Source organism: Ascaphus truei, chromosome 6 (genome assembly GCF_040206685.1).
Source record: "Ascaphus truei isolate aAscTru1 chromosome 6, aAscTru1.hap1, whole genome shotgun sequence".
Classification (NCBI taxonomy): Eukaryota; Metazoa; Chordata; class Amphibia; order Anura; family Ascaphidae; genus Ascaphus; species Ascaphus truei.
In genome coordinates this window covers 84449973-84472320 of record NC_134488.1, presented here as the reverse complement: position 1 = coordinate 84472320, position 22348 = coordinate 84449973, and the positions used below count along the sequence as shown (strand labels likewise).

At 41.4% G+C, this 22348-nt stretch overlaps 1 protein-coding gene and 1 long non-coding RNA gene across 5 annotated transcripts in view; one reads left to right on the top strand and one right to left on the bottom strand.

The window, feature by feature from the left end:
* Positions 1-17191, top strand: part of ACOT7 (acyl-CoA thioesterase 7) — a 264500-nt gene extending 247309 nt beyond the window's left edge. For all 4 annotated transcript variants that reach the window (XM_075604977.1, XM_075604975.1, XM_075604974.1 and 1 more), the window contains one exon: positions 16836-17191. In XM_075604977.1, the coding sequence (XP_075461092.1) occupies positions 16836-16940 (105 nt within the window). In that variant the 3' untranslated portion in view covers positions 16941-17191. The remainder of the gene's footprint in view (positions 1-16835) is intronic.
* A 4266-nt stretch (positions 17192-21457) lies between these two features.
* Positions 21458-22348, bottom strand: part of LOC142496503 (uncharacterized) — a 46377-nt gene continuing 45486 nt past the window's right edge. Inside the window, exon 4 of the long non-coding RNA XR_012802023.1 lies at positions 21458-21828. This is a non-coding gene — a long non-coding RNA (uncharacterized LOC142496503). The remainder of the gene's footprint in view (positions 21829-22348) is intronic.

Sequence of the window (22348 nt, the reverse complement as noted above, 5' to 3'; positions counted from 1 at the left end):
CTGCAGAAAGTATTCAAACCAGATCCAGAAATGGACTGGTAATAGAAGATGAAATGTGGACATATACGTGTGTAGCCCTTTTTCTGAACCCTCCCAAAGGAACTACTGGTCACTGTACGACACCTGCGGCTCCAGGAGATCTGAGCCTCCGCTAGCTGGGAGCCTGGGGTAATACTTATACATATACTTAGCGCAGCGCCTCCACTTACCCAGAATCCCCGTGACGTAAGATTCCCCAGGGCAAGAAACATACAACACCTTATGATTGTAACTGGTTTTTACTGTAATAATGCAACGTAGAAATAACACATAACATGTACTTATACTCTAACGGTATAACCTTAGTGGCTGCAAACGAAAATCACCCTTGCCGAGGAGGAAGGATGGATCAGGAGGCACAACTATGCAGGAAAGAGTTGCAAACGGCTGGACTGGGCTGGGCACCTCTAACGCGTTTCTCCCAAGTATGGGCTTTCTCAAAGTTATATGCTTTGTAGCACTAGTAATTGAGGGACTCTACCTCAATATTCCTCTGCTATAACCTTAATGGCTGCCCACTCATCAGGAGCAACGTCTCCGTCCCCTCACCGCGTGCCCTACACACCGTGTCCATGTATTGTACTATTGGTATAGGCTCAGTTCTTTAACCACTCGCTCAGTGTTCCTAAAGAGTTTAGCCTAAGGCGGGATCAGCGCCTGTTGACCGGTGTTGGTGCACTTGTTGTTATAGTACCTTCCGGTCACGGCGGTGACCGGTACCTGTTCGCAAAGGGTCAGATGAATTAGCGGTCTGCCTCCTGGGTCTCAATGTCCAGCCATCTGGTCCCAGACGACTCGCCTGCAAGCCTACTCCGCACGCTCGTCCCTTTGTCCTTAGCTGTCTACACAGTAAGGGTGATGCTCGCCACCACTATGGCCGTCCCTGCAGCACAGCAACCTCTGGTGACTTCAGGGAACACTCCTACGGGCCTACGGGGTAGCCTGTTCTATGCAGGTGGGTCACTGACCCCCTGCACCCACTCTAGCTCTCCCTTCACCACCCAGGTCCCCTCTGACTAACTCAGCCTAACACCTGCAGTAAACACACTGCACTCACACAGTACCTGCAGCAACCGCACTGCACTCAACCGCACTGCACTCAACCGGTACCTGCAGCAACCCACTGCACTCACACGCTGTGCCTACTTGTCAGCGCTCACAGCACTGCCAGCTGTGACACTGACAAGACTGCACTCACACCTAAGGGCAGGGTCCCTAACCTAGGGGCCGTCCCTCAGTACTTACCCACTACCCTGGTGGGGATTGGGGCCTGCCTGGGATCTGGGGAATCTTACCTGGTGTAGGAGCCACTTGCTCCCTACACCCTTCCTTCCCCTTCCTGCTCCCAGCTCCAACTTCCAAACGTGGTCCCCACAACATTGTAGCCTTCCTCCACAGGAGAAGCTGCAAAACCCTATTTGCTGGTTGGCTGCACGTGATGTGGGTGAAAAGGCAATCCCCAGAGGCTGCTGGGAATTGTAGTCCACTCAGGACCTCTTTAGCATTGGGACCGCGTGCGTAACCCTTACTGCACCTGCGCGACCAACGCGCACGCTCGTGCAACCTGTCATGGCGGCCCCCGCTAGCCGGGTATACAGCATAGCCTCGGAGCGCTACATGGGGGGGTCTCTGGGGCTGAAAAGAGACCGGGGTTACACGTGTAATAGATAATACATGTGACATATCACATTATAGTAGAGGTTCTTCTTCCCTTTGTGCTTTTACTGAATGAAATTTAATTATAGGGAAGGAAAAAAACATATCCAATTTATATATGTGATAGTTTACTGAAATTGTTATTTTTTACAAGTTCTTTGTGACAGACTAAAACACAGCCACGGGGAGTTTGTCTGAAAGCACCAGGAATAAACCCCCAAAAATCAAATAGTAACACCTATGAAAAAAAAAAAAAATTTTTGTTCTGTTTTTATTTTAATGTTTGTCTTTGAATTTCCAGACAAACAGTTGAGAAAAACACGGTGCTTGTTTAAAGTTGTAACCTTTGATTGTTTGAGTGATTTCTGATTCTTGATGGAATAGAAGTGCATGTAAAATATATACGTGATTGGTTGGTCAGAGTAAGTCTAAGTCTTAAAACGTGCCTTTAAAAAAAACTGATCTCAATGTTTAACTCCACACTGTCACTTACAACGCTATCTGATATTTGGTCGTGGCCGTTTCGCTGTGACCAAATGACCGCCAGCGCTTGGCACAACTCATCTCGCTGCCGGGAATCTCAGCCGTCTGCTGGTTCCCCCCCTAAGGTAATTCCCTAACCTTAACTCTTACCCTAAAACCACCTAACCTTAACCCCTAATACCAACGATACCCCCTACCCTAAAAACCTTAACCCCTTACGCTAACACCCTAAAGATAACCCCCTATCCCAACTGCTAAAAGCTACCTTCTTAGAAGTGGGCGGTGGCTCTGTGTCCAGCGGCGGATTGGCTGCGGCAGAGGGTCTATCTGCGGCCAAACACCAGCGGTCATTTGGTCGCACACCCCCACTCCCCCATCTGCCCATGCCTGTGCAAGAAAGAATTGGAGGAGGAGCAGTACATGGTGCAGATTGTAATGAGATGTATCAGACCCAATAGGCTTGGTTGCTGTGGCGTCACCTTAAAGGGAGGGAGTCACATTCCTTTTTTGGCCAAACGTTCCTAGACTGCATACATACAGTAGACCCTCCCCCATATCTTTATCTATGAAACAGCTGTCAAAATAGTAGAAACTTTGTGGCAGAACGGATAGCTCTAATTTGTTGCTGCTGCATGGACCTGCATTAGGAATATACTTCTAACACTTCATGACAGATATACTATCAGTTTTAATTGCTGTGCTACTGGATTTAATTAGGAAAAGAAGAAAGAATACCTTTGTCAGAACATCTATGCACAGTAATTTTGTGTAAATCTGTATAATTGAATCACAGAAATTGGCAAATGTACTATTTCTGTTTTGTAGGAAGACAATATTGCGGAGACGTTGGTAAAATGACACCCCTAATATTGTAGGGCATTCCCCTGTCCAAAGATAATAATAATAATAGCATGTTCTTGAATAGCACTGCTAATTGTACGCAGCGCTTTACAGAGACATTTTGCAGGCACAGGTCCCTGCCCCGTAGAGCTTACAATCTATGTTTTTTTTGTTGGTGCCTGAGGCACAGGGAGATAAAGTGACTTGCCCAAGGTTACAAGGAGCCGACACCGAGAATTGAACCAGGCTCCCTCTGCAGCAATCTCAGTGTCAGTCAGTGTCTTTACTCACTGAACCACTCCTTCTCCCTATTATTAGCCAGTACAGGCTCACCATCCCTTCTGATTAGCTTACTGACTGTTTCATGTCCTGGCAATGTTTTTTTGTGCCCACAATGGACAAGGCTCCATGGTGTGTGCTCCTCTATGAGAGCATGTGGTTTCCAGTCATTGATGTGTAATCAATACAGTGTAATTCCAACAGTGTCTCAGTCCTGTGGAAAGTTTTAACTTCGCAACCAGGACTAGACTTCAGCCTCATCATGACATTTGGGTTGGCTGTACTGCAAGAAGCATGCATTTCTATCTAACTAGGGCTGCACTTATAGCGACGGCGACAGCGACGTGACATCGCGGCAAAACAAATGCATTTCTGCCGTCACGTGCACTTATAGTAAGTGCGGCACGACGGATTGGTCGCAATCGCTGGAAGTCATCTCTATTTCATTTTCCAGCGACCGTCGCGTCGCGGCACTATAAGCGCAGCCTAACTGATGCTAAAAATGATTCTATCCTTTAGCATCTCTATGCCAAGAAACATTTTTGTCAAGTGCACAAAAATCACAGGATAGTGATGGCCAGATACACAGACATTTATATACCCCTGAGAAAATCTATATTAAGTAACTTCTTCATCATTTTGTTCCACTCCCTAAATTGCTTCCAGCCAGAAGCCAGCTAATACAGATTTAAGTACTTTGCTAGATTGACATTGAAAGATGCATGTTCCAAAATAATCTTGTTGTATCAATTCGCCACGTGGTGGCTGTTTTATTTTTCCTTGAGCTTTTACCCCAATTGAAGCTGCTATATTGCAGGGGGTGATTTGCACTGCAAAATGCCATTATACCAACTCTTCTGCTGAACCTCCCAAGTTCCCCTATTAGTATTTCATCTTGGCAACATTTCCAGTTATGACGATACAAATTATGTATATTGCGTTCTTTCTCCTATTTCACCACTAGAGCATATACTGTAATACTGAAAATACATTTGAATGAAAATGTTATTTTCAATAAAAATCAAACTCATCTTGGTATCATAGTCGTGTTTTTTCAGTTTGAACATCCAGTTTATGCTTTAATATATTTATGTATTCTAAAGTGGTTTTGTTCTCTTTTTCTCCATTAAAGCATCAATCCCATCCAAAATTAATTTAGTGCAGTTTGCATCATGCATCTTTATTCCTTATATAACCATTTTTCTCTCTCTAAAATACCTAACGATAAAGGCATTACTGACACTAATGATTATTTTTGGTTGGCCTGCTGTGGCTTTCAATAGCAATGCATTGTAATAATTTGGATCCATTACTGGAACCTTGTTTTTGAAGCTGTGTATTTTAAGGGGGCTATGCACTAAGCTCAATGGGTTTGCGTTCTGATGTTCAAAAAAAGCACGTCCGTTAAAAAGTGAGGCCGGGGACGCGATTCACTAAGGCCTTGAGCCCATTTTTTAACGTACGTGCTCAAAACACCCACAGCGTACGTGTTGCTTTTTTTCCCCCTGCTAGCGTTCTTAAACTTCACGTACGCTAGCTGCTAGAAAAAAAAGCCACATGTAACATTTGCATGGAGATTTGCCATCTCCATGCAAGGCTGTTACAGGCGATCGTACACTAAATAAATACATTTGAATAATAGTGTACATGAGCAGGGGGTCTCCGGAGCTGAACAGCATTGGTTTCAGGTCAGAGGACCCCCTACTTCAGGAGATACAGGCCCCGTTATGGGGTGCCGGTATCCCCTGCAGAATTTCAATGTCCCGGTCACGTGACGCGGATGCTTGAAAGTGCAGGGGATACCGGCACCCCATAACGGGGCCTGTATCTCCTGAAGTAGGGGGTCCTCGGACCTGAAACCAATGCAGTTCAGCTCCGGAGACCCCCTGCACATCTACACTATGAAACACATGTATATTAAAAAAAGATTTAACAAACATCAATACACGACCCCACCGCCCTAACACATACAGTACAATAATGTGCAAAATTACTATTATCCAGATATGGATAATAGATTATTTGCCCATTTTTAAACACTGCATTAGCATACCTAAATAAAGTAAATAAAAAAAGTAGCCAGCTAATAAAATGAATACACGCAGTAACAACATCAACAATGAATTAATTAAACCATTAACCAATGAAACCAATTAATTCCTAAACCAACTCAAAATGAATAGTAACACTAACTAATCAAAGCAATGAATTACTACAACATTAATTAATGTAAACACTAAAAGACAAAGAAATAAATTCAAACAATATCTGAAATAACCATAAAACGCATTAGCTAACATAATATAACATTAACTACAAATGAACACCAATCGCAAACATTTTATTACCATTAAGCAGGAAAAAAACAAACAATCACATCCACATAAGAAATAGAAATTAAAAAAAACAACAGCAATACCAAGCCACAAATGCCCCCCAAATATTGTCATAATTATGTATTAATCTGTACCCTAAAGTGGTACAGATTAATATATTATCAGTCAAAGTGCCTCCCCCAAAAAATCAAAAAACACATCCAAAGATTAAACCTGTAAAAAGAGACATTTACAAAACATTCAATATATTACTTACCATTAGAAGCGGTGGCCCTCCGACTCCCGGGGTAACAGGAAGCTCACGTACCTTGAAGGCCTCCAACAGCATCCAATGCCATCCGCCATGAAGATCCGGATCAGGTACCCCAATCTTCTTTTTTCTTTCTTTAATCACCTTCTATCTTCATCTGTCACCATTTCTTGATCTTCTTTATCTTCATCTGTCAATTAAAAAAAAACCCATGGTAAATCCCAACCGATGTTGTCTGGTCGTCTTCTTGGGCTCAAATGAGGCGTCACGGCCTTAAATAGGGCTTGTGGCATCACATTTAGCCTCCAAATGGTTTACAGCCACCTGATTGGCTGTTCAAACCATGGTCCGACTTTAATTTTTTTTTTTTTTTACATGACGTCACTTAAAGGGATGATGCCAGCCAATCAGAATGGCTGTGCTTCATTTGCGTTTAAGATGACGTCACGAAGCCGGCGTCACATGGTATTTCAGCCAATCAGATCGTGGGAACCAATTCCACACTCTGATTGGCTGAAATACCATGTGACGCCGGCCAACTTGGATTTAGTGAAGTCATCTTAAAGGCAAATGAAGCACAGCCATTCTGATTGGCTGGCATCATTCCCTTTAAGTGACGTCATGTAAAAAAAAAAATTAAGTCGGAACATGGTTTGAACAGCCAATCAGGTGGCTGTTAACCATTTTGAGGCTAAATTTGACGTCACAAGCCCTATTTAAGGCCGTGACACCTCATTTGAGCCCAAGAAGACGACGAGACAACATCGGTTGGGATTTACCATGGGGTTTTTTTTGATTGACAGATGAAGATAGAAGATAAAGAAGATCAAGAAATGGTTGACAGATGAAGATAGAAGAAGGTGATTAAAGAAAGAAAAAAGAAGATTTTTGTACCTGATCCGGATCTTCATGGCGGATGGCATCGGATGCTGTTGGAGGCCTTCAAGGTACGTGAGCTTCCTTTTACCCCGGAAGTCGGAGGGCCACCGCTTCTAATGGTAAGTAATATATTGAATGTTTGTAAATGTCTCTTTTTACAGGTTTCTTCATTGGATGTGTTTTTTGATTTTTTGTGGGGGAGGCACATTGACTGATAATATATTAATCTGTACCATTTAGGGTACAGATTAATACATTATTATGACAATATTTAGGGGGCATTTGTGGCTTGGTATTGCTGTTGGTTTTTTTAATTTCAATTTCTTATGTGGATGTGATTGTTTGTTTTTTTCCTGCCTAATGGTAATAAAATGTTTGCGATTGGTGTTCGTTTGTAGTAAATGTTGTATTATGTTAGCTAATGCGTTTTATGGTTATTTCAGATATTGTTTGAATTTATTTCTTTGTCTTTTAATGTTTACATTCATTAATGTTGTAGTAATTCATTGGTTTGATTGGTTAGTGTTACTATTCATTTTGAGTTGGTTTAGGAATTAATTGGTTTCATTGGTTAATGGTTTAATTAATTCATTGTTTATGTTGTTACTGCTTGTATTCATTGGATTAGCTGGCTACTGTTTTTATTTGGTTATGCTAATGCAATGTTTAATAATGGGCAAATCTATTATCCATATCTGGATAATAGTTATTTTGCACATTATTGTGCTGTATGTGTTATGGGGGTGTATTTAGTTAGAAATAATGTTTAGTATTTTTGTAGGCACAACATTGGTACCGCAGGCCCGTGGGTACCCCGGGACGGCCGCGGGGTCAGCCGGGGACACCCGCGCCACCCCTGTGCTACCCCCGCCCTTCCTCGGGGACCCCCGCCGGCCTGTTGTATGGGTGTTGCGCATGCAAAAATGTAAACTTTTAAGAAAGAACTTAAAACCATCCTAACGATAGCTCTAGAATCTAAGGTCATATCAAAAAAAGAGTATGAACAACTCCTAACCCCCGCACCAGTCCTATCCACTTTCTATTGCCTACCAAAAATCCACAAGGGAACCTTACCCCCTCCTGGGAGACCCATTGTGTCCGGTATATCTAACCTCACGGAACAAAGTAGTAAATACGTTGACCAAATTCTACGACCGTTTGTTGACAGCCTACCATCGTTCCTTAGAGACACCAAGGACGCACTCAATCGACTAAATGACATAGTCCTCGACAAAGACACACTACTGATTAGTCTTGATGTCGAATCGTTATATACCTCTATTATACACCAAGTGGGTATAGACGCAGTATCCTACTTCCTAAAAAGTCGAAGCTGTGAATTTGTGACACATAATCAACTTGTACTCGACCTACTGAGATTCATATTGACACATAATTACTTCACATTCAATGGTGTCATTTACCATCAACTCAGAGGTACGGCGATGGGGACCACCTGCGCCCCCACCTATGCGAACCTATATCTCGGTTGGTGGGAGGCGGAGGTGGTTTTTCATGAAGCCAATGAAGCCTACACGATCCAAATCCTGCTGTGGGTCCGCTTCATCGATGATGTCCTGGTCCTGTGGCAGGGGACCAGGGCGTCATTTATTGAATTCATCAATATACTTAACACCAATGAGTTCAACCTTCATTTAACGTATGAAATTGATACACAGGAAGTCACGTTCCTTGACTTAAAAATTTCCAGAGGTGCTGGTGACAAAGTGGAAACTACTATCCACAGAAAAAAGACAGCCACCAACAGCCTTTTGCGTTATGAAAGTCACCATCCAAGGCGACTCAAGGAGGGTATCCCTGTTGGGCAGTTCCTGCGGATTCGCAGGAACTGCTCCACTATCACAGCTTTTGAACATGAAGCTAAAAACATGAGTGAACGATTCAGAGAAAGGGGGTACAGCCAACGATGTATTAAACAAGCTTATCGGAGAGCGAAATTTACAGATAGAACCTCTTTATTGAGTACACATTGCTCTCCAGTCGCTGACTCTAAACTCATAAGATTTGTGGGTACGTTCAACAATCAATGGTCAGAGATTAATGCCATATTAAAGAAACACTGGCCAATCCTTTTAAACGACCCAGATCTTAATGATGTCCTACGAATTACACCAACTTTGGTCAGCAGGCGGGCACCTAATCTCAAAGACCAGTTGGTCCATAGCCATTTGAGACCATTAACAACATCAACATGGCTAAGTAATAGATCTGTGGGGAATTTTAAATGCCAAGGATGCAAGGCTTGTACACATCTGTCCCTCTCTAAAAATTTCTTCAATTGGAACAATACTAAAAGTTACAAAGTCAGGCAGTTTATTAACTGCCGGACAAAGGGAGTCATTTATCAAGTCACCTGTCAATGTACCAAAAAATATATTGGCAAGACCATCCGTGAATTCCGCCAGCGTATTTTGGAACATCTGGGGGCTATACGGAATCATTTAGACACCCCCCTCGCCAATCATATTCATCAGGCACATGGCGGTGACATTACCAACCTTCACTTCACAGGGATTGAGAGCGTCCCCCCCAGTCCTAGAGGGGGTGATTGGAACCGTTTAATCTTACAAAAAGAATCCAAATGGATCTATGTACTGGGTACTTTGGCACCCAGAGGGATAAACGAAGGCTTCCTATTCTCTCCCTTTATATAGATTGTCAGCATTATCTTCCTGAACAACATTGACTTAATATATCCATTTGAAATGGGTTTTGGCATTAAATAGCATAACGTATTAAAATCCTGTGTCTCTAAGTACATCACAATTTACATTCAGCTCTTGAACAAATGAATACCACACTTAGTTTGTTCACTCAGTCTACACTTTATTATCTCAAATGTCTCTTCTTTGATCAATTCCTCAGCACCGCGATAGCTACCGTCCTCCTGCAATAGAAGCAATTGGTTAGACTCAGCTGCCCTGCATTAGCTGGTACTTAATACACTATATATACTATGCATGTAGTTCCTCACTTCACCACCTTTGATAAAGCGCCCCAGCGAAACGTACGTCAGGTGGGAGGCGGCTACAGGACTGACGTCATCACGCATTGACGTCCCCATGCCGAGCAGAGGGTGAGAGGCTCTGTACAGAGCCGAGACGCGTGTCAAGGGAGTCTGGGTCCATACATCACAGACACCAGGTACTTTATGTGGTATCTTACGGCAGCAGGACTTTGAACAGGAACCACAGGTACAATTGCTTATGTCAGCGTTACTCCGCGATATTAACCCTGACGAGGGCTTAACACAGGGATGCGGTATATATCCAATTACCTCACCCAGCACGTGTAAATGCAATTGCTGCTGACTACTTTTTTCATTGCGTGCATTTCCTCTCCCCTCGGCTCATTTATGTGTTTGTTCACAACGTTATTACAGTCTGTTTACCTATCTGTTACTGTGACACATTTGAATTAGGGGGCCATAACTGGATACGGACTAGATCCGTGCCCCAGAGCTGTAAAAAACATTTTTTGTAAGCTCTTGTACATTTAGCTATTGATAGTCACTGACTGACCTATGTGTATATTGTGAGGTATTATTAAGCATGTTTAAGTGGCACATTTATGTTAGGGGGCTATAACTGGATACGGACTAGAACCGTGCCCCAGAGCTAAGTACCACACTTTGTGAGCTCTTGTGCACACTATAATATAACACTTTGCCTACCATATTAACCCTCCTATAGTTAGGCTTGCTTTAACCCTTTATTTAGGGTATTCCTCACCATCTTCATTGTGGACTATTAAATAGCAATTAGTGAGCTCTCAATCTATTGTGCATAGCACATAGGTATATACCTTTGCATGGGTAGTTCTCCGTCACCTGTATCCACTTTACAGGCCTTTTAACCTTGTTATTGCTGAACTAGGGGGTTGACTATTATAGTCCCTGATTGTTGATTTCTGCTAGTTAGCAGCTAGGTGGGCTCTCCACCTCCCCCCCTAGATCTCAGTTATAGTATTTTATATATTTTTGTCTGTTTTCTTTGTATTTTGTCACCACAGTCAGTTGACCATTTTTTCAACAATTTTGACATCTATTTTAAATTATACGATTAAAGCATTTTAATTTTAAATTTATCACCAATTCATATTTGCTTACAACGAGTGCTGCCCATAGGGTGTCTTTTGTTTAATTGTTACAAAAATGTAAAGCAAGAAATTTTTCAAAGTCCAGCTTTTTTTGCGTCTACCTTGAGCTGACGTGTTGTGTTGATCGCAACTTTCGCGTACGCTAAGGTTACGTATCTTAGTGCATCCCGCTTAAGGGCAGAATTTAACGCAAACAGGGTAACGAACGAGCAAAGTTGGACTTAGAAAAATTTCCTGAAAAAAGTCAGTTTTAGAGCGCAAAGTGCCTGTTTGCGTGGCTTAGTGCATCGTGTTCAGCGCAACATCACGTTCTAAGAGCACTTTTCGCTCTAAAAACGACTTAACGGAGCTTAGTGCATGACCCCCTAAGAATGGAAAGGGCACAGAAAGGGTGAAAACTTAGTTTGCGAGTGGATCAGCTTTTGCATCGGGTCACAAAAAAAGTGTTCAGCCAAGCCATGCAAATTGTTGCTTTCAGGTATCATTCCAAATAAAAAGTAAATGCACAACAACTGAGATTCAAGTCAAGTAAATGCAAACTAGAAATCAGGGCAGTGAAATTAAGCATATATCGTTAGATTTATTCTGCTAAATATATATATACTGTATATATATATATATATATATAATAAAGTAAACAAGCTGGTCATGATTCATCTTCATACTGGTTCCACTCCCATTACTTCAGATATGTATTATTAAAAGTTGCTTCAAATCGTTAACACTCAGTTTTAAACTGGCGTACCTCTTAAATTGTGCTCACTATCATATTAATTGACCACTGACATGGACATTTGACCGACCTAGGCTGCCTTTTTTCCATGTGTGCTGCACAGTCTTAGACGCTACCTCATTTATCTCGTGCTGTCAAAGTTGAGTTCCTTTGAATCTACCCAAGTGTTCTTAAATTCTTTGACTTGATTTACCTTACTGCTTCTTCTAAAAAGCTGTTCCATGCAGTACATCTGCTCAGTGAAGTACTTTCTCACATTCCCCATAAGTCAACAACCTTCAAAGCATGACCTCCTGTCCTGTCACTCTGTAGTACATCACAGGACACATGATGACAAAATATACATCTCAATATGTCATTCTTATAAAATAATGTAATAATGCCTTTTGGCATTCGGGAACATCACAGGAGATGGCACTCTGTGACCCTGTTGCCTTCCCTAAACATCAGACCTTTTTGCTCACGTCCAGGATTGGTCACAGCAGTGTCTCTTTGAGAATGGTCACTATGGTTATAAAGTATGAGGAGGGCTTCCTCTTCTGTTGCTGATGTCAGGCAATAGATAAGAGGTCTGTGATCACAACACCCAAAATGTTAGATCTTTGTAAATAAAGAAATAGACATATTTACTAAGTGGCATTATGACACATCTGTCTTATAACATACTGCCACTTTGTAGCAATGCTTAGTAAATATTGGCCTAAGTGTTTAATCTCAACGAAAGTAATAGATGTTGAGTTTTAACTTCTTGTGCTTTTTCTCATTTTGGGAAATTGCAATCATATTCTAGCAAACCCACTCGATTTTTGTTATGTATTGTAATTTTGTGGCAATGTTAAGTGTTTTGCGATATGTCCCTCTTATTCTTTTCCCTCTGGGACTTCAGAGTTGCTCCCAGATTCCTGGTTGCCGGTATTTTGATATATCCGGGTAAGAATACTTGTTCAGGAGAACAAAGGTGGGGTTGGGGGTCAGCAGCTACTAAAAAGTCACAATGTCATCCGGTTATTATATTATGTCACAACTTTTAATTGGTATATATATATATATATATATATATATATATATATTGTAAAACATACTGGACACCTAACAAGCTCCAATTAAACCCCCAAAATACCCACAACATATATATATGCATATGAGTGTCAGAAGAGTGCTACTGAGCTGGCAATTGCATTAAAACCAGAGACATAACATAAAACACAGACAGAGCTCAGTTTTTAGCACATCTAGTGAGACTCATACACGGTACAGTGCCTAAATATATATGGAATAACTAATAAGTAAATGGTCTTTTTGTTTGACATTTTTGGCCAAAATTGTTGTAAGCCCCTGAGCCAACGCCAAGGCAGACCACATATCAGGGGTCCCTAACGCTAATATAAATTTTATATTGACAACCTCCTTCCTAATTTAAGCTCACCCCCTCCCACATTTAAATGGTTATGGGCTCACTCCATAGCATCTTCCACTCAGGGGAACTTGCCTGCTTGCAGTTTGGCTGTGACATCTCTAATACAGAGTGCTTTTCCTGGTAATGTACAGGTTAATAAAAGCTTCAGTCAGACTCAGAACTTTGCAACTAATATTGACAGATTTACTATAAATCATTCTTCCTGTTATTACACAGGTTATTAAGAATTTATATTAGCGTTAGGGACCCCTGATATGTGGTCTGCCTTGGCGTTGGCTCAGGGGCTTACAACAATTTTGGCCAAAAATGTCAAACAAAAAGACCATTTACTTATTAGTTATTCCATATATATTTAGGCACTGTACCGTGTATGAGTCTCACTAGATGTGCTAAAAACTGAGCTCTGTCTGTGTTTTATGTTATGTCTCTGGTTTTAATATATATATATATATATATATATATATATATATATATATATATATATATATATATATGTGACAAACAGAAAAGAAAAAAGCTGCGCCTCTGATAGAAGTGAACCAGTGTAGATATAATAGTTCTAATAAATCCCAATAATTATGTACTATTGTGGGAGTATCCCTAAATCACATATGCAATTACTATAAACACCTACAGATCATATAATGGGCACATACCAATTATAAAACAACATATGATTGAAAATAACATATAGGAAAAAAAGCAAACAGGAAAGAAAAACCAGTCCTCAAAATGTTCCAATAAATAAGATGTATGCTGGTATGCAGGGTCTCCGGCAGCTCTCAATGTGGACAAACCACGTCCACAGGGTATCTAGAAGGAAAGAAAGAGGAGAGAGCGCACGCCCATAGCGTAAAATTGTAAATTTAATGAGGGGAAGGGGGGGAGGGGGGGTAAAAAATGCACTTACAAAAGTACAATAAAATCAAGCATATGTGATAATAATCACCACCATCCGGTTCAAACTGCAAGCTCTTTGGGACAGTCCCAGGCTCCGTTGGTGAAGGATCAGCGTCCCCGCAGGTTTCCAGGGCTGGTGTGCTGTTAGAAGTCCAAGAAATCAGTTCCGTGTAGTGAAATCTCTTTAGCACCTGCGCATGGATAGGGTCCGCTCCAGCGCTTCGTGTTGACTTCAATGCCAGTGCGTCTGATGTAATGACGCTCCCTGACGCGTTTCGTCAGTCACGGCCAACTTTTTCATATATATATATTTTTTTTTATATATATATATATATATATATATATATATATATATATATATATATATATATATATATATATATATATATATATATACAGAAAAGCCCAATGCAACACCAATGTGACAAAACATATAGTATATAGTTAAATGGCAGCCTTTCAGTTTCAATCAATCCTTCAGTCAGTGTATCTCAGCAGCTACAATGTATTCCTATTAATATAAGATTACTAAGGTAACATTATCTAGTGTTACAGTTTGCAGCTCAAACTGCTGGGAATATTGGCAACAAATTATCACTAACATGAAGGTGGTAGAAAGATCTTGCACTGCTGGGGAGGTGTGTTAAAACCTGCTATACAACTCAATGGATGCTCAGTATATTCAAATTCAGTAAAAATGGCATTCGGGGTTGAATTTAAAAAATATATATAGTATTATTTAATACTACAGAACTGATTTATTTTGTTTAAAACATGTAGGATATGGCATGGATTGATCCTTTAAGGGCTGTAAAAATTAGTTGTTAAACAGAAGCACTAAATAGTAATGCTGTAACTTCGGTTTAAACTGATGCTTTAACAAACTGAATTGTAATGAGTATTCTCTGTGTGAAATAATGAATTATACATAGAGTGCAAAAGTGACAAAATCAGTGTAATTCAGAACCGTTATTACTGCAAAAACTACGATGGTTGTGAATTTTCAAATGTTTTTTCCCCCTAAGTTTCCATTATTACAAATCCTGAATGCCAGGAAAATGTGGCCTAATTTATCAAGCAGATGTAACAATTTTGCCTGAAGGTATAAAAGAGAAGAGCTTCACCTCGAGAGAGAGAGAAAAGGGAAACCTGAATTCATAATGGTTTGATTACTACTTGTAATACATGAAGGAAGCTTGCCGAGCTCAGTATTATGGATTCTTATGCAGAACCCACTTCCCCATTTTGGCATTCCTCGGCTTCCCACAATTATTTCCATTCATTGAGACTATGGGGCCGATGCAGTAACTTGCGATATGTGTGTGTCGGCAGCGCGCTTAAATCTCCTGTGTTTGGCGGGAATTTGCCGCTAAATGCAGTAAATAGCGATTGTGAGATACAATGGTGAGTTGCACATGTTGCGAGTTCCTGCAGTCAGTGGCGGGTGACTGCATGTATCCGTATTTCACTTGAATGTGGCGTCAACCTCTGCACATAAATAAAAAAACCTCCTTCTTGCTTATAGCTTTCAGTTACTCACCGTAGTGACTGTCTTGCTGTTACTGACATTAGCAAACCTTTTACTGCTGTTCCTCATTAGATACTTTTGGAAACATACCTGGTGCAGTGCTACAGTTGTGTCTTCTGTTCTTTGACACGTGAAGAGGTGATACATGTGTGCATGTGTCTTGTGACATGTACATTTGTGTCTGTGTGTTGGACTCTGTTGCAAAGCTTACAGTACATGTCAGTGAGTTGCTGTGTGTACTGTAGCGCGTGCATGCAGCAAGAGGGGGATGACCTCATGTATCTGTATTGAAGAAGAATTTGGCGGCAACTTTTGAACATGAAAAAATCACCTCAGGATAGTTTGTCATTACATTCTGTTACTCACAGCAGTGTGTTTCTTGCTGCTAGTGACATTAGCAAGGCTTTCACAGCGCTGTCCCTCAATAGATAGTTTTAGGAACATACCTGCTTCTTGTCATTCACAAGACAGACACCTTTGGCTAACATTAATAATGTATTTTATTATAAACAACACATGTAACAGGTTCTGAATGACATGTAACAAAATGAAGCTGCGCTGCCAGCAGCAACAGTACAATGACACAACAATGTCACTAGCAGCTGAAATTTTCGGCTCTCGCCTGCTTGTTGGTGCCGCAGCTTTTTGGCGCTTTTCTCGCAAGGAGTTTCTCCCGCGCACCCCCGAGATCTTACTCGGCATCTACTGAATTCTGCGTGCTGCTTAATATGGCGAAATAGCCATTCTCGCCACCCCGCCGGCGCTTGATTTCCGGCAACAATTGCATATGCCGTTTTTCAGTTAACTCGCACACATACCGCCATCAACTGCATACTACATGCCAATCTCGCAATAAAACAGCCAAATTCAGCCTTCTCGCAAGTTACTGCATCGGCCCCTATATGTACCTTGAGCAACCTGTGCTTGGAACTCTAATGGGACATTAGTCTGGGTACGTCACATTCGGATCCTTATTTTTGTCTCATGGTGATGAATAATAACATACAGGGGTAGTTATTGGTGAGCACTTTGTACCACCTTTTAGGAGACAAACTCTAGGGTTGTCCGTACAATAAATTAAGTGTGCAAGGCTATTACAATCTCACAGATCTGTTATTTAAGCATATTGTCAACTTGTTAACTATCAAATACACTTGAAGAAATGTGTCAGGTTTCCAGGGCTCTGTGCACTCAATTCCTCTACTCGACATCTTCTGTCACCATTTTGTCTTTGTTTTGAGTGTAAATAAAACCCAGCAGCCATATCAAATGTATGAAACATTGAAGTATGTATGTGGAAATGTTGGAAAGTAAATGTGTTTTCCCATTACCTTTCAATCCATTCACTTTGATGTTACTTTCGTATATTACTGCAGATTGAGAGTGAAGAAGAGAAGAAGCGTTTTGAAGAAGGAAAAGGACGCTATCTGCAAACGAAAGCCAAAAGACAGACACATACACAGTCTCTTACCCAACAATAAGTGTTTGATCAACAAATAGGCAGACCAGGAAATAAAAGCATCTTTAAAAAAAACTGGCCAAAATGATCACTTTGAAAAATACTGTTATGCGATGTAGATGTAATATGTTAATTTATGTTCTACAGTTAAACATTTTGGTTGTGCACCAAAGCTATACTATACTAATGTACACGTCTAAAGTTGAAATATGGTATACCTGTTAATGCTAAACAATGGTAAATAAAGAACTAAATAAAAACATATAAAACAATGCTCTAAATTATTATCAGTGTTCAAAAGTAAATATAACTGTTTATTTGTTGCCAGTTTTGCCAACTATCCATTTTCTTCCTCACGTCTTATCAGATCTCTTGCTCCTTTGTCCTCCCATTGATCTGCTTCTGGAACTCATCATTCACCTGGGGTGTTTTCCATTCCTCCTTAAAGCATGCAGTTGTGACACCAAACACAGTTGACTGTACTTGTCCACTTGACACTATTGTCCATTCAACATCTGGCCATTTGATTATAAACTACTTGAACCACTGGTATTCTCTCTGATTCTGCCTGATGTACGCACATCAGGCAAACATACCAAACATGCATGCAGACCAGCATGTATGAACATACACGTCATACATACTATGCATGCATTTTATACATATCTGAACACACACTACATATCTATCTATCATGTTGTACTAAAAAAAATATAGAAGTGCACACCGACGCAGCCTGTATAGTATGGTACTTTAATAATAAAATAATAGACAACAATGCACACATATTCCACGTCTTGAGGCTGTAGTTGTAGACCGGTATCCCAGTCCATGGTGTAGCAGGAGTGTGCTGAATTCCCTTCCTCACTCACGGCAGCTCCTCTGCCCACAGTCAGTGCCTGACAGTGTCTTGCTTCCTCTACGGGCTGCAGCATGTGATCACGCGGGGGATAGTCTTTTCCGCAAATGATGTCACCTTCAAACTGATGAAACCTTCAGTCAGCCATGCAGTCCAAATTCTGCCATGCGCGTTTCGCAAGTCTGCTTTGCCGGGTTACGGAAGTGGAGACACTGTTCCTGTTTGGCTTCTTTTAATGCGCACATTAACCCTTGCATTTTTGGTGTGTATAATACACCGGTGTATTATACACCTACATGTATGTGTTCATGTATGTTTGTCCATTATAAAGAACATCTAACTCTTGTGTATATTTAGCCTGAAATAGAATTTTGAAATTAAAGTGCAGTAATGTAATAAATACAAATACGTAGATAGTGCCTAGTTTCAACTCCTTCACATGCAATATTAAAAAGTAGTATTAATAACCAGCTCTTACAAAGGGTGTACGGTCTTCATTTGTAAGCCATAAAAATGAAGATGAAATTGTTACTGATACTTAAACCGGGGTAATGTAAAATATAAAACTATGCAAAAAAAAATATAATACAAAAAAGTGCAGGTAATAAAAGAACAATTATCTAAAACTGAATACTTAAAAATGTATATTCTGTGGAGATAATGATATCTACAAATACAGTATACTGTATATAACCACATTAATACTCCTTTGCGGTCTCTTGACAATCAGGCTATGGGGATGTAAATGGAAAAAGGGGAGTAAATATATAATATAAAATTGTGTGTGAAAAAGAAAGTACATCCTTTTTGAATTCTATGGTTTTACATATCAGGACATAATAACAAACATCTGTTCCTTAGCAGGTTTTAAGATTAGGTAAATACAACTTCAGATGGACAACACACATGACATATTACACCGTGTCATGATTTATTTAACAAAAATAAAGCCAAATTGTTGTATACTTTTTAATTACCCACTGATAACATTCCAAGCTGCTTTGCTTTAAGTACTTTTTTTTGGCTTAATCCATTGTAACATCGCCCGAAGAAGAGATCACTGTATCTCGAAAGCTTGCACAAATAAAAGCATTTTGTTAGCCACAGAACGGTATCAACTATTTGTTTTTGATCACATATACCGGTATATATATATATATATTACACACACACACCATACATTTATACACAGACACACCATTCACAGACTGATACTGTACATACATAAATACCATACATATACTTTATACATACACACACACACACACACACACACCATACATACTGTATATACACTTATACACATACATATAATATACACAGATGTACATACATATATATATACACACACCATACATATACACAGAGACGCCAAAAGAAATCTTGGGGCCCAGGGCAAATGGGGGACCCTGAGGGGGGAGGATATATGGGCCTGGAGGGGGTGGAGTGGTACATAAGGGCATGGGGGGTAGTTATGGTCCAGATGATGGGGCAGTTAGGGACCTAGGGGGGGGTGGCTATAGACCTGGGGGTAGTCCTCACACTGGCTCAGGAACCCACTATGCTGCCTGAGATCTACCATTACATATTTCTTTTGACAAACCCCTTGGAGATCCCTTGTGAACCCCAAAGGGTTCCTGAACCCCCTATTAGGAATCACTGCTACGGACACATACAGTAAAATTTATGGTGTAACATTGGGCAAGGGGAGAGATTTTCTACAATAAATGCTCCATGTCTCAGTTTTTGTAGAGGCGTTGGGTGCTGGTAATCAGCTGCTGCAAGCTGCTCACATAATCGTTAAACCTTGAAGATAATGCACTCTACACTTAGTAAAAAAAAAAAAAAAGCTATGTGTGCTGTGCACGCGCATAGTAAGTGAAACTTCTTTGACTTTTGTCACAGAAATTGTATTTGTATTGGTGATGTTTTAATTAAAAATCAAAATACAATTTCATTGACAAAACGCAAATACATTTGACTTATAATGCGCGTGCTCGGCACACATCCCCTGTATTAGCTATTTGCACTAAGTGTGAATTCCTTGTGTGTATGTGTGTCAGTCAGTGTGTATATGTGTGTCAGTGTGTGTATATGTGTGTCAGTGTGTGTATGTATGTGTGTCAGTCAGTGTGTGTGTGTGTATGTGGGTCAGTCAGTGTGTGTGTGTGTGTGTGTGTGTGTGTGTATGTGTGTCAGTCAGTGTGTGTATGTGTGTCAGTCAGTGTGTGTGTGTGTGTATGTGTGTCAGTCAGTGTGTGTGTGTGTGTATGTGTGTCAGTCAGTGTGGGTGTGTGTGTGTGTGTGTGTGTGTGTGTGTGTGTGTGTGTGTGTGTCAGTCAGTGTGGGTCAGTCAGTGTGGGTCAGTCAGTGTGTCAGTCAGTGTGTGTGTGGGGGTGTGTGTGTGTGGGGGTGTGTGGGTGTGTCAGTCAGTGTGTGGGGGTGTGTGGGTGGGTCAGTCAGTGTGTGGGGGTGTGTGGGTGGGTCAGTCAGTGTGTGGAGGGTGTGGGGGGGTCAGTCAGTGTGTGGGGGGGTGTGGGTGGGTCAGTCAGTGTGTATGTGACCAGCTGCAGCCAGGGGCGGGGTGTTACATTGCGCACCCCCTCTCTCCCCCCCCCTGCACGCAAATTCTGCGCACACACCCCCCCCCGCCCGCGTCAGAGGAGGGCTGAAGGAGCGTGTGGGTGGAACGATGCTGCTGCCAGCCGCTTCTGCGCATGTGTGGCGTCCGTCAGCGGCGCCATCTCAACTGCGCATGCGCGGCATGGCAGCAGTCATGGAACAGTTAGGCGGGCCGTTAGGAGCGGCGGCGGCTATTGCCGCCGCATATTTCAGCAGCCGGGTCTGTGGGGGTGTGTGGGGTGCGGCGGCGATTAGGAGCGGCGCCGGCGGCTATCGCCGCCGCCACATGTGACAGGGGACGTGTGAGGGGAGCGGCGTCCATTACGTGACGTCACTTCCGTTTCACATTTCGCCCCCCATCTATCCAGTTTTGTTCTATCAGGACTAGGTGCCACGAAAGAAGTTTCACTTCAAAAATTAAAAATAGTTTTATTGAAGACAATGTTTCGGTGCTATAACCTTCGTCACTGACTTCAATAAAACTATTAAAAATTTTACTAAATCTGCCATGCGTTATTTTTAAGGTTTAATGATTATGTGAGCAGCAGCAGAAGCTGATTACAGACCCAGCACCTCTACAATAACAGAGCCATGGAGCGTTTATTGTAAGTAAGGTGTGCAAGACACACCAATGTGTAATGTATATTTGATCAATATATTGTTATTTCTTTTCACCAATTTCACCCGAGTGGGTTATTTTCACAGTTTTACGAATATAATTATCAAAGCAATAAATCCTTCTACTTTCAACTGAATTACTTTTTTTATATGCCTGGTGTTGTTTTGATAAATAGTTTTTCTTGGGACTTTTTCCCCCTTATTGATATTATTCAATTACTGAGGCATCCTCTTAATTTCTGAGCAATTAAGTTAATTAAAATCCCTATAAACAAGTTTGATATATAAACCTCATTGTTTTTATCTTTGGCTTATCTCTCCTAGTTATGTTTGATATATGTGCTGTTGGGACTCCAACCCAGAGGTTGCTGCTGCAGACATAATTGTAAGTGCATTGGACTTGAAAGGTCCTTTATTTTATTTAATAGGAAGCTGTTCACACATTTGTAACGATGACAATTTTATTTGTAACAATGTATCATCTCTGCAGCACCTTTTCTTCTTGAGCGAGCTCCTTCTCTATACTGTAGATTTTGCCTGTTCTGGCAGCTGTGCCTTCCTCACCTGGCTCATATCGATCTGATGCTGCACCAGAGTAGGGTTAGCAGATGTCCGGTTTTATCCACACATACAGTACTGTTTTTAGGGGCTGTGACACCGTCCGGGCGGATTTCTGACAAACGGGTTGCTTTCAGCCGGGCATTCTCTTGCAGGCCCCAGGTAAGGGTATCTTCAGGATTGACAGACACCTTTCGCCAGATAGAAGTGCGGCCGGCTGCATCCTGATTGGCTTCTTGCCCGAGTGAGATCACTGCGGAGAGGGAGAGAAGGAAAAGTCACAGAGGGTCAGAAAACTGACTGTGTGTGTGTGTGTGTTTTTACTGGGGCTGGACTGTGCAGGGGTGTTTGAATGGAGACTATATGAAGGTGGGGGAGGGCTGAACTGTGTGTGGAGGAAGATGGCTGGACTCCAAAATCTCATTTGTGGGAGGAAATTGCTGCTTTTAAGGAGAATATTCAGCTAATTAAACAACTATCTCAAATATAACATGCACATGTGGACTTGCATCCCATCACTTCTCCCAACTGGTCCTTGTTAGATTAAAGGGCACTCACATCCCTCTGTGCCTCCATTGGTCATCAGGATGTCATTGATGCTGTTACAAGTAACATCTTCTTTGTTTCATGCTGACCATGAATGATAACTCCTCAGGGCAGGCTTTAGCATTTATAGCTCACAAACATTCAGTGTATTATAATGTCACAATGCGGTAACGTGACCTCACAATGCGGTTGTCAGCTGTCTAGCTATCTAAAGGCAGACAGTATTT